Source organism: Dama dama, chromosome 5 (genome assembly GCF_033118175.1).
Source record: "Dama dama isolate Ldn47 chromosome 5, ASM3311817v1, whole genome shotgun sequence".
NCBI classification, from domain to species: Eukaryota; Metazoa; Chordata; class Mammalia; order Artiodactyla; family Cervidae; genus Dama; species Dama dama.
The window spans coordinates 91,923,609-91,936,081 of record NC_083685.1 but is presented as its reverse complement, the minus strand read 5'-3'; the positions used below and the strand labels follow the sequence as shown (position 1 = coordinate 91,936,081).

Here is a 12,473-nt window from a genome sequence, read left to right as displayed (position 1 = left end):
TCCTGTTCCCTGCCAACCGGGGATGTGCCCAAGGGCTTGGCAAACACGCTCTCAATAAGTCACCAGGGGGTATAAATAAATTAAAAAATAATAATAATAATAAGTCACCAGGGGGCATAGTGTGAGCTTAACTGTAGACCTGGCTGGACCAAGTCCAGGGTGAAGAGCTGGTGATTCATGGCTCCCATCAAGCCTTTACATTCCACCCCAGGCATGAGCACAGACCCTGGGGTCAGCCCCCATGACAGCCCAGTGCAGCAGGACCCCCTCCTCATAAGACTCCAAACTCAGAGTCCAATCTTGAAAGAATCCCCGCAAATGCAACAAGTAGTCACTCCCAAGCAGCCCCACTCTGGGCTGTATTCACTCTGATGTTTTGGCTGGTGAGGGGATGGAGGCAATGGAAAAGGATGTGAAATTAACCATTTTACCAACAGCTAGCTAACCTCTTCTCAGTTAACACCCCAATCCTCTTCCATCTTCGCTTTCCTCAGACCCCACCTGTTCCTGGTTTGAAATTACCTGGAAATTCACAATTCCTTTTTCAGTCCTCCTGGGGCTACTCTCATCCCATAAAACACCAGGGCTCAGGACTTCCCTGGTGGTCCAGTGGTTAATAAGACTGTGCTCCCATTGCAGGGTGCACAGGTTCAATCCCTGGTCAGGGAACTAACATCCCGCCTGCGGCACAGTGTGATCACAAAACAAACAAGCAAGCCAGCAGGACTCAGCATCCACTCACTCATTCCTCACTGTGTGCCCAGCACTGGAAAGACAGGGGAGAGGACAGTCTTGACCCCCAAAGAGCCCCCCAGAGGCACCTACATGCCCAGAATCACCAGGGGGAGTTCTCGGGAGTTCAGGGCCCCCACAGCCTGTGCCAGGCTGCCTGCCAGTCCTGCACATAGGGAAGCTGCCTTCTGGATGACACTGTCCCCACTTCCTCCCCAAGCAGAGCTTATGAAACTCAGCAGCCATGGTGGGCTCGATCACAGCCAGCATTTTACACAATCTGCTGGGCTGAAAGGCTGTCACAGCCTGAGGCCCCAAATCCAAGGAGGTCAAGTCACTCTGAAGGGGACAGGAGCTGCAAGCTAGGCTCAGCTGGCTCCGGCCTGGTCTTCTACAGTCTGGGCTAAATAAAGCCTCCAAGGGTTTGGCTCCAGGCCAAATCAAGACACTCTCTCCAGGAGCCTTAATCTCCTTTAAGACAGCAATGTGGGCTGAACAGGCAGGACTGCCTTCGACTTCTGAGTCTTAGGCCAAGTGGCTCTGCAGATAGCAGAACTCAGACCACTGGCCACAGCAGTCTGCAAGGGGTAAGGAAGTGGCGGTGGGGCTGTCTGGTCAGAGTCAGTGCCACTGAGTCTGGGCGCTGTGTGCATGCCAAGCATCAGCCTCGGAACGGCTAGCCCCTCCCTGAGTTGAGTCGATGCAGGGAACTCAGCCATCCTCTCCTCTTCTCAGCCCTAGGCACCAGGAAGTTCTCTTTCAGTTAGTTCCCCAGCAGAATGGAGAGCAGAGGACAGGGGCCACAGCTGGGGGACTCTCCTGAAAGGTGGAGCTCCATATTCCGGGCTCCCTGCTGTCTGAAGCCACAGGCAGGCCCCACGGGGTCCAGCAGTGCTTCCATCCTTCAGCTGTTCACATCCCACATCTTTGCAGTTGTGTCATACTCACACACCACCAGCATGCTTGCTTAATACTGTTCTTTACAACAACTAGCTTCTTAAAAGCACAGCCTTGGGCTTCCCTGGTGACTCAGAGATAAAGAATCAGCCTGCCAGTGCAGGAGATACGGGTTCAATCCCTGGTCCGGAAAGATCCCACAGGCTGCAGAGCACCTAAGCCCATTGCACCACAACTATTGGGCCTGCCTCTAGAGCCTGGGAACCACAACCACTGGAGCCCATGTGTTCTAGAGCTTGGGTCCCCAACAAGAGAAGCCACCACAATGAGGAGCCCCTGCTCGCCGCAACTAGAGAAAAGCTTGTGCAGTAACAACAACTCAGCACAGCCAAAAATGAATAAAATAAGTGAAATTAAAAAAACAAAAAAAATACAAAAAAACCACAGCCTTATTCCAAGCATTATATTTGAAAGCACAGGAAAGATGTACAAGTCAAACCCGCACCAGCTTCGGTGGAAGCTCGGTATCTTAACCACTGGATCACCAATCAAGTTCCTATTTTTTTCTAAGATACATTAAATTATATGCCTAACTGTTAAAAGTGAAAAATCTATATCTAGGTTCTACCTAAAATCATCTCTCAAATCATCTCATCTGTGGCTCACACTTCGGGGAAAAACCTGAGTAGGGAACACAGGCATGGCCATCGCTACACATGGCTGGGGGGAGCAGAGATCTGGACAAGTGAAACAGAAACACAGGCGGTTGATAATCCATTAAAAATTGGCACAGACTTCACCTGAAGAGTTAATCTGCATTACAAAGGGATTTAAAAATTCCTGACAATTGAGCTCCTTTAAATAGCAGCTTTTACATAGCAAGGCCTCTATCAGCCCGAGGTACCTTTAAATAGAATCATATGCAAGATTTGGAGGACGTACATAACACCTTACAGAGGGGAGGCGATGCTGCTCATGGTATTCATGCGTTATTCTTAGTTTATAGACTATTAACTCTCCAAAGGGAGGTGTGGGTTGAAACACATGGTAAGCTCCAGCTCCAAGCTCCATGGAGAAAACCACGGCCATCTTCATACCTGTCCCCTGGGCAGGATGAAGTATCTCAGAAACTACACTGAAAACAGGGTTGATTTGACCTGTATAACAGGACTGGTGTTAGGACACTCTCGAAGGTAAGTACTCCTGAAGTAAAGTAATAACAAAGAGAGAACGGCCCTGGACTCCTACCAGCTGCCAAGAAGAGTCTACCATGCAGGAGTCTGCCAAGCCCAGGACAGGAGCACACCCTCTGGAAAGGAGCCTTGACCTCACAGGTATACATGCCCACCTGCACCCATCCCCGACTCAATGAGAAGCGGTCTCTCCTAATCTGAATTCAGTACCCTTCTATCAGAACCCTTCTCCTGGCTCTGCCTACTTTCTCATTATATTCCTATTATCTGGGCACTTGCCCCCTTGCTCTGAACTCTTTATGAGAAGAGGGCCAAGTCTTTGTCATCTCCTCTCCTCCCCAGTGCCAGGCATTTTGACTAGAACAGAACCTGAGTGTTTGTTGAATGAATCAGCAAGCTTTCTGCCTGCCTTTCCCTCTATAGATGGCCAAGCCTGGTTGTGGAGAAGGGTTTCCTAGATGTGTTCAGGCTGAGACAGGGGGCCTGGAATTCCCCAACACTCAGGAAAGGGCCCTTGACCCTGGAGACAGATCCAGGAACAGTGTGGCGGCAGGGCAGTGGGGAGGACTCAGCCAGGCACTCACAGGGCTCCAGGAGGAATAGCATTTATAGGTGTGATGTGTACCTAAGCCCCCATGGCAGGCACACACTTCCTCCTTACAAAGCCAGGGACATCGGGCCTCACTCATCCCACCAATCCACTGGACACCAGCCACACACCAGGCTCTGTGCAGTGCCCATCATGAATACAAGAGGACCCTGCCCTCAAGGAGAACAGAATCAAGGAGGCAGAGTCTAGAGTTCCAAACAGAATGAAATATGGGCTAGGCTGGTATAAACCAGGGAGGAGGCCCATAAGGCAGCACAGGAGCGGGGCCCCATCTGTGCTGGGGAGGGCATCTCAGGGGAGGACCATTAGGAACCCCCGTAGGTCCCATCCCACACGCCACTAAACTCCCAGCAGGTGCTCTTGGTTCATAACCAGACTTTTCCCCATCCTGCTCCTGGGACGGCTGGTCAGACCCCAAGGGCAAGGTCTCAGAGGCCCAATGAGAGACATGACTTACTCCAGCATGCCAGGCTAGCACCAGATGAGCAGCCCAGGGGTGGGGCATCAACCACTGCCAGCCTCCCATTATAGCTCCTCTCTGCCCCACACCCAGGCCTACAGCTACTGCTCCACCCCTTCCACACATCAGCCATCTACCGTGGGCCTGCAGTCTATTTTTACCTCCATTAGCTCCTCCTCGGAACCACACTGTAGCCCGGATGGGGCAGGGCTCTGATGCCCATCTTACAGGAGGGACAAAGGGGCCCCGGGAGGCTCAGTGACAGTTGCCTCCTGCCCACAGCAAGGCTCTGGGCACCACGCCCTCTGGGGTGAGGTGCTGCCAGGGCAGACGGGCCGGGGCCCACAGACAGGCGCCCTCTGTTAGGTAGCCTGGCTTGCAGCCTGAGAACTCCCTGCCATACGTTCTCACTGGCCCTCCCTTCAAGCCGCAGAGCAGGGAGGAGGTGAGCCAAACACTGAGGTCAGAGCTCTTAGAAGCGGACCTAGGTGAAGGAAAGGAAGAATATAGCGTGGCGTGCAGCACTGGTGTGCTTTCAAGGGGGAGCCCAGCCCCTGGGGCGCAGGTGAAGAGAAGGAAGGGGGACTGAGGCAGTCCCGCCCCTCTCACTCTACCGTCAAGGCAACTCCTCCGAGACAAGGGCACCGCGGCAGAGAATGCCCATAGCCCAGCGTCGGTGGGCTGTTATGCTTCCTGCCAATGCCCACCTTGGGTAAAGTGCCTTATCCACCCAGCTCCGGCCTCCAAGCTGGCTGTTACCTCCTCCTTTCGGCTCATCCAACTCTCTTCCTTCAAGGAAGCCCAGTGACCCCTGGTTCTGGATCCCTCCAAACACCCCGAGCCCTGGCCCAGATGCTCCAAGTCTCCTAGCTGGGAAGAGCGAGGGTCCCCTTGGCCTGAACTTCCCAAGTGCACTTATCCCACTGCTGCCATGGAAACAAGGAATTATAGCTTTCTGGTTTCAGGTCAGCCGGCTCTTGGGGGGCTTGGGTGGGCAGCAGGCTCACACCCCTGGCGTGCCCCCCAGGTGACTCATGTCACTACCAGAGAAAAAGCCACCGCCATCCCCCACCCCGCGAGCTGGTCTGGGGAAAGCCAGCAGCCACTCCCCTCCGAGGACAACTGGTCCAAGGGGAGGAGGCGGGCACTGCACCTCTTCCCCGGGAACAACTGCCCAGAGCACAGCCCCTCGCATCCCCTGGCGGGCGGGCGGCCGGGCGCCGGCCCCCTCTCCGGTTGGGGTGCTCCAGCTCAGCCACGAGGCTGGTGCGCAAACCAGCCATTTCTGCAGTTAGAGCCGCGAGCCCTGCCCCCTCCCCCGACAAGCATCCAGGGCGTGTCACGTTCCCACCTTCACAGTCACCAAGAAGGGGGACCCTGAGCTGGGGCTGGTCGGGGTTCCCAGCTCGCACTCCTCCAGCAGAAACACATCTTCATCCTCCAGGACCTTGTCCAAAAAGCCTATCGCCTCCTCTTCCTCTTCCATGGCAGCCGGAGCCGCGGAGGGCAAACAGGAAGCGGGGTCCCGGCGGCAGCAACGGCAGCAGCCGTGGCCGCCGGCGCCCGGGAGGGAGCGGGGCGGGCCGGCGGGGACTGGAAGAGCGCGCGGGGCAGGCCTACACCAGCACGCGGGCCTCCCCGGAGTCCGTCCTGGCGCTCGGCCACCGGCTGCCGATGAAAGGGTCCATTATGAACCTTCTCGGGCCGCCGGCTCCCGGCCCTCCCGGAGAAAGGGGAAGCGGGGCGGCCCCGCGGGTCCTGGTCGCCTCTCGCAGGGAGCTCCAGCAGCTGCCGCCGCGATCCCGGGGCCCGCGCGCCCCTGCCCGCCGTGCGCGCCGGCTCTCCGGGCAGGCGGGGCCCCGCTCCTCGCGCCGCTCCCAGCCCGGCCCGGGCGCCCCGCCGCCGCCGCCGGCCGCTCGGATCCCGCCCTCCTGGACGCCGAAGCTCGCGTTCGCTCTCAAGACACAGGAAATGCACGACTCGACGGGCGAGGTGGAGCCGTTCCACTCTCTGCGGTCGCCGGGCCAGCCGGCCGGCGGGAGGCTCCCGGAGCGCGGAGGAGGGGCGACGAGGCCGCAGCCGGGCCGGGCGCGGGGGGGAGGTCCGCTTCCCAGAGACAGGCTTTTATTTACAGCCCCTCACCGGCCCCGCGGGCTGGGCGGGCCGGCGGGCGGGGGCGGAGCGGAGGAGCAGCTGCCCGCAGAGCCTCGCGGGCCCCCGGGCCAACCTCGGTGTCACCTTGGGATGCCGACCAGCCCCTTGTCACTTCCGCCCCAGGCTCTGACACCTTTAGGCCTGGTGAGAAACCATAGTTTCCATCGCCACCGTGGTTGGGGGAAGAAGGCTTTGTGCAAAGGAGGCCTGACCTGCTTTCTCGAGGCTGAAGCACAAGTGCCAGCCAGGGGTTGCAGCGGGGGCCGCCTGGGGCCGCCAGGGGTACCACACCTCCTTACAGATGCTGCTGAGATTAGCAGCACCACACCTCTTTGCGGCTTTTCTCCTTCAAGAAGGGCCTCTGGGCCTAGTAGAACCAGACCCGCAGGGAAGGGTACACAGAAGCCAGGACCACGAGCATCGCCAGCCCTGCCCATCCCAGCCTGCTTCCCCTGGCTTCCATGCTTCCTGAAGCTAAATCCACCTGCACATCCCCTGGTCCCCCTTGGCCCCATCCAGAGATGTATCAATACATCCACCTACTCTTGCCAGGAAGGAGTTTCAGGGCGGCAGCTGGGAAAATCTCTTTCACAACACAACATCTAGGATAAAGGTTGCAAACTCCAGGCTCCAGGAGGGTGAGGGTAAGATAGGTTAGTGAAGTGAGCCAGGTAGGGACCAGGTGAATTCAATAAAGTGTCACTCAGCTCCAGCTGCTGGCTGCCAGGGGCAGTGCAGGCTCAAGGTTGCCCCCCCCCCCAACCCCCTCCCCCGTCTTGGATGGTTCCAGAGAAGCCAGAATCTGGATTCTTAAGTGAGAGTTCTCAATTTAAAAATGATGGCAGAGGGACTTCCCTGACAGTCCAGTGGTTAAGACTTCCCCTTCCAATGCAGAGGGTGCGGGTTCCCTGGCCTGGGAGCTAAGATCCCACATGCCTCCGGGCCAAAAAACCAAAATACGAAACAGAAGCAATATTGTAATAAACTCAACAAAGACTTTAAAAATGGTCCACATCAAAACAATAAAAATAAAAAATAAATGATGGCAGGTAAATTATATTTAAGAAACAAAACAAGGTGCAGTCTAAATGAAACATCTGTGCACTGAATCAGGCTTACGGACAAGACTGCTGCCTTCTTGCAACTGGTTGTTTCTTTGAGGGAAGTTTGGGAGTGTGTGTGCGTGTGTGTGTGTGTGTGTGTGTGTGTGTGTGTGTGCGCGCGGCGGATGGGGATGGGGAGAGGGTGTTGGAGGATGGTCCTGGAGTTATCACCTCTGTCCCATTTCCTCCTGGTATCTTGGAACCAAATTCAGCTTCACACATGATCAGTCTACCACTTTGTAAACCTGTATAATAAATGCCACCAACCAGGCAGGTCAAGTGAACACTCTGGATTCTGAGTAATGAGCCCTGAAGCTCCAACTCCACTCAAGCACCCCCCACCTGCCCCCACCCTGCCAATCTCCCACCAGCTCCCAAACTATGTTTCTAGTCGGGGATTTCCTCAAAATCTTCCTGGTGCTTCTAGCTCACAAGTGACTCAGTACACAGTTGCCAGGACCAGCCAGTGGTTCTTAATGATGCAGTGTCTGAGTTGTCCCTGATGCCTTGTGTGTCTACCAGGACCTCCTTATGTGATGGCGCATCCCCGTCTGGTGGCAGGTGTGTGGCCATAGGGGGAAGAGTCCAGCTCTTTGGGACTCATTTAGAAATGCATTCCAAAGTGGGGGTCAACCATGCACCACCCTGGGCCCACCTGGGGTCATCACCTCTCCTCCCAACTGAGTATCTCAGCTGAGAAGAGGGCCCTCGGTTGAGCCTCCAGGCTGGGTGGAGGGGTTGAGAAAAAGGGAGGAGGGAAAAGGAGAGCAGTGGACGTGGTTTCTCATCCCAACTTCCCCCCAAATCTTTGAAAGTTCCCATCTCTAGGTGGGGCTCCTGCCATTCTATTACAGCTGAAAACCTGTCTTCTCCAGTAAAAGATCTCTCCCTGTCACTATAGCTGAAATACAGACCAAGACATTTGGTGTAAGTTCTCTGGGGCCTCAGGGCTGACGGGGCTCCACACGGGCACACCCGACCCTACACCCGGCCTCTCCATCAGTCCCCGTCCCTGCCCTGGCTGGGTTATATATAGCCGGGGCACATCAGAAGGGCCACAATTCCTCATCTGGTTTGAGCGGGTGAGGCTGTTCTCAGGGCTTGGGAACAACCAGGACTGGCATTCCCCAGGGCACAGTGTGTGCCAGCCCAGGGCTCTGTGCCAGCCTCCCACCCTGCAGGCTCCGAGTGTATGGCATATGGGGGCTGCCCTCACTGGTCGGACAAGCAGGTGGCATGGGAGAAGGGCCTAACAGCCCGAGGGCCCTCCCCATCTGCCTTCCCCCACCCAAAGGAACATGAGGGGTCCTGAGGGGTCTCCTAGAAGTATCCCCCTCTCTGTTTCCCCAGGCCCCTCCCCAGCAGGGCAGGGTCGACACCACTTCTTCCAAACCCTGAAACCTCTCAGAAGCTGCCCCCCTGAACATCCAAACATCTCCACTCCACCGGTCCCGGGGTTGGCTGGAAATTCCAGTGAGTAACTCAAGTGTCCTTCCATCTCCCTCAGGCATACAGACTCCACTCAGAGGCCCTCAGTCCTGCCCCTGGAGGGAATGACTCACAAGTCCCAGAGGGTGTCTCCTCCCTTTCCCCTGCCCATGCCCTGAGCCAGCCCTGGACCGGGCTTCCTCCCTCTGTCCTCTGCAGCTCTGCCTGCTCTTCCTAGCTCCCGATCCTCCTCTCCAGAGAAGCTGCTTGCTCCAAAGGCCTTGCAGCTGCTGTATTCCCAAGTCACAGGCTCCCTTCTCTACTCCTTGGCCTCTGCAGTCTGGACACTCTTAAACCCCTCAGCTCCCATGGCCATGTCGATGCTGCCTCTGACCACTCTGGTTTAGGCTGGCCCTTCTCTCTCCTGCCCCCTAGAAGATGGAGTCACCCAGTTGGACCCAGGCCTCCGCACTCTGCCCTCTACCCTTGGGGAACTCATCCCCCGTCACTGGTGGCCCGTCCCCATCTGCAGCCCCAGTGTCCTGCTCTGCTCCCAGTGTGACGTCTGAGCTGTCTGCTGGTTCTTCTCACTTGGAAGTCCCACTGGTAGCCCCTCAAACTCCACCTCTCCAGACCAAACGACCCTTCTCCCTCTCTCAACCAGCTTCCCCTTCTGGCTTCTCCACTTCTGTTGGCGGGGTCACCATCTTGTGACTGTTTCTTCCCTCAGGCCCCACATCCTTTTTACCTAGTCACTTAGTGCTTCCTTCTTTTCCTTTTCCAAAGCCACCACCCCAACCAGGGTTTGCAGCATCTCACACGACACAACCACAATAATATCCCTCTTTGATTCCTGATCTTGTCTATCCATCTGATGGTTCATTCATACCCAGAGAAGGCCTGGCATTACAAATACACAAACCTGGGGGACACAGTCCTTGCTATTAGAATGCTCTCAACTCAAACTCCCCTGGTGGTCCAGTGGTTAAGACCCCAAGCTCCCACTGCAGGGGCCAGGGGTGAACCTCCCTGGTTGGGGAGGATCCCATGCATGCCTCGTGGCAAAAAAAAAAAAAAACTCAACTCAAAGAGGGTGACGGGCCTACAAACAGATGAGGCGGTATTCTCACTGGTCAACACAGTGGGAACAGAGGACAAAGGTACTAATCCTGCCTGAGAGGAAAAGCTTCACAGGAGAGTGGTTTCTGAGCAGCGTCTTGAAAAGGGGAAGGGCTTCAAGGCAATTGGAGGAAAATGTTTTGGAAGGAACCCCAGGAAACACAGCAGGAGGACAGAAGAGAGAAGGGGCAGGTGATGAACTTGGAGGGGTGGGCGGGAAGCACTCCGTGGAGGGCGAGGGGCACGGACTAAGATTTCCGACACCCACCAAGCCTACACTTTTCCAAGCCACCAACAGTTTACTCTCCCCAAACCCAGAAGCCTTCTCTCACACTCCTCTCCATCCCCTCATTCCCTTACCCCCTCCATCAACAAGTATCTATTGCCTGCCAGGCGCTGGGGTAGCACTCACAATGCAGCCACCAGCAAGGGGATTTGTCTACCTCCATGGAGCTGACTGTCTCGGGGACAGACCGGCCACCACTCGCCAAGGTAGGGCCAGGGGAAGGGTGCAATCTCAGAACTATGGGGCCGAGGTACAACCCCTTCAGAAAGAATAACTCGGAAATATCTATTGTGATTTAAAATGTTCACACCCTCTGAGTCAGCACCTCCACTTTATGGAATTTTTCTGCAAAAACATTTCTACAAGGGCTCAAAGATCTCTGCACAAAGATGTTCACTGCAATGATGGTTAAACCAGTGAAAGACTGGAAACAGTCCAAATGTCCACTTGATGGGGACTGGCCAAGTGAATTATTGTACATCCGTTAAAAGAAACACTACATACAGTTGTGAAGGAGAATGAGGTAGGTCTTTAATTACTGATACGCAAGACGTCCAAGACTTTATTAAGTAAAATAACCAGAGAAAATTGCATAAAGTATCAATAGTATGATCCCACTTTTTAAAATATGTATATACACACACACATATACACATATTGGAGAAAGAAATGGCAGCCTACTCCAGTATTCTTCCCTGGAAAATCCTATGGACAGAGGAGCCTGGTGGACTACAGTCCATGGGGTTGCAGAGTTGGACATGACTTAGCGACTAAACAACAATAATATATACATATACACATATATATAGAATGTATTTATATATACAAATATGTATAATGCATATATAATGTACTTATATATAAATATATAATGTATAAGTAAATACATACATATTATATAATGTATTTATAAATATACATTAAAATGTATTTTATGTATATAATATCTCACTTGGAAAAATAAGGAAAAATATACAACCATCTCTTAACAGATATTCTCTCTGTAAAAGGAGACCTAAGGAGACTTTCACTTTCCATATGATACACTTCTATAAAATTAGAATTTTCAGTGATATAATCAAAAAATAAAGAAGTTAAAAAAAAGAAGTGTGTTACGTGCTACCAATTGGGAAAGTAGACCGAGCTCTGGGGGCACAAGACACGCACATATGATGCAGCAAAGGGGAGTCACTCACAGGAAGTTCTCCAGAGAAGGTGACCTTAAAACTCCTACCTGGGACTTCCCTGGTGGTTCAGTGGTTAGGACACCACACTTCCACTGCAGCGGGGGCGATAGGATCCCCGGTTGGGGAACTAAGATCCAGCATGCCACAAGGCACAGCCAAAAGATAAAACAAAAACAAAACTCCTACCTGAAAATGAACAGTGACTAGCCATGCCAGTGGGGACTCGCAGATAGACAGGACAGCAGGAGGCACAATGAAACGAGTTCAGTCTGGGTGGCAAGTCTTCCTTCATTCCACCAGTACTTACTGGGCATCTCTGATGTGCCAGGCACAGTTCTAGGTACTAGGGTTTGCAATGAGCACACATTTCAGTACAAAACTGACAAAGCTCCATGGTGGAGCTCAGGTTCTAGCTGGAGGGCTGGTGATGAGGTTGCAGAGGTGGGCAGCAGTCAAGTGGTCAGGTTAGGCATGGCCTTGACAGCACTGCTAGGGGCAGGCATGGAAAAATCTGACTGGGAGTGACCGGACAGTGTTTCAATGTGTCCCTCCCGCTGACATCAGATTACTCTTTCTAACACATTGCTCACTCTGTGCCCAGCAGGAAGCCACCAAGTCAGCCCAAACAAGGACAGTGGGGCCCTTGCTGATGACTCAACTGATCACATTGTTGACAACAACCACCTTTGCTGTTTGCTGTCCCCTGAAAGGGCCAGGCACAGTCTCGCCTCCAGGCCTTTTCCTGGCTTGGAGCCCCATCTCCTTCTTCTCTACTTGTTCCTGGCCCTTCCTACTTCCTTGGCAGGAACTCAAGCCCACCCCTTTGTTTTCCAGAGCTCATCAGACCCTGGGCCAATGAGAACTGACCCCGGGGGCCAGTGCCATGGGTAGACACAGGGTCAGCATCCACCACAGATAGAATCAGGTTCATCATCTTCTTGATAATCAGCCTCCTCCCTCTGACTTCCCTTTTTCTGCTATAGCAGAAGTCACTACAAACATCACATAGAGTTCAATCACATGAAGCAAATGTTGGATATAAGCCAGTACACGACACTGTTTATAAAAACAAAATAAAAAAAAACTTCTCCTGGATTTTAGACTGGAATCCTTGTTCTGCCTCTTACCAGTTGTGTGACCCTGGGCAAGTCATTCAAACTCTGTAGGCCTTGGTTTCCTCATCTGTAAAATGGGGATAATTCTAACACCAACTCTAGGTTTGCTGAGGGTTTCCCAGGTGGCACGAGTGGTAAAGAACCCATCTGCCAATGGAGGAGACATAAGAGACGCAGTTTCGATCCCTG

The 12,473-nt window shown here is 53.8% G+C and overlaps 1 protein-coding gene across 3 annotated transcripts in view; it reads right to left on the bottom strand.

Moving 5' to 3' along the window:
- ABR (ABR activator of RhoGEF and GTPase) overlaps window positions 1-12,473 on the bottom strand; it is a 192,998-nt gene that overhangs the window by 82,526 nt on the left and 97,999 nt on the right. The window contains exon 1 of one of the 3 annotated variants that reach the window (XM_061143010.1): window positions 5,244-5,692. The exons of the other annotated variants lie outside the window; for them this stretch is intronic. Coding sequence (XP_060998993.1) covers window positions 5,244-5,378 — 135 coding nt within the window. The 5' untranslated portion in view covers window positions 5,379-5,692. Of the gene's footprint in view, window positions 1-5,243; window positions 5,693-12,473 lie in introns of those variants that run through there. 3 annotated transcript variants of the gene reach the window in all.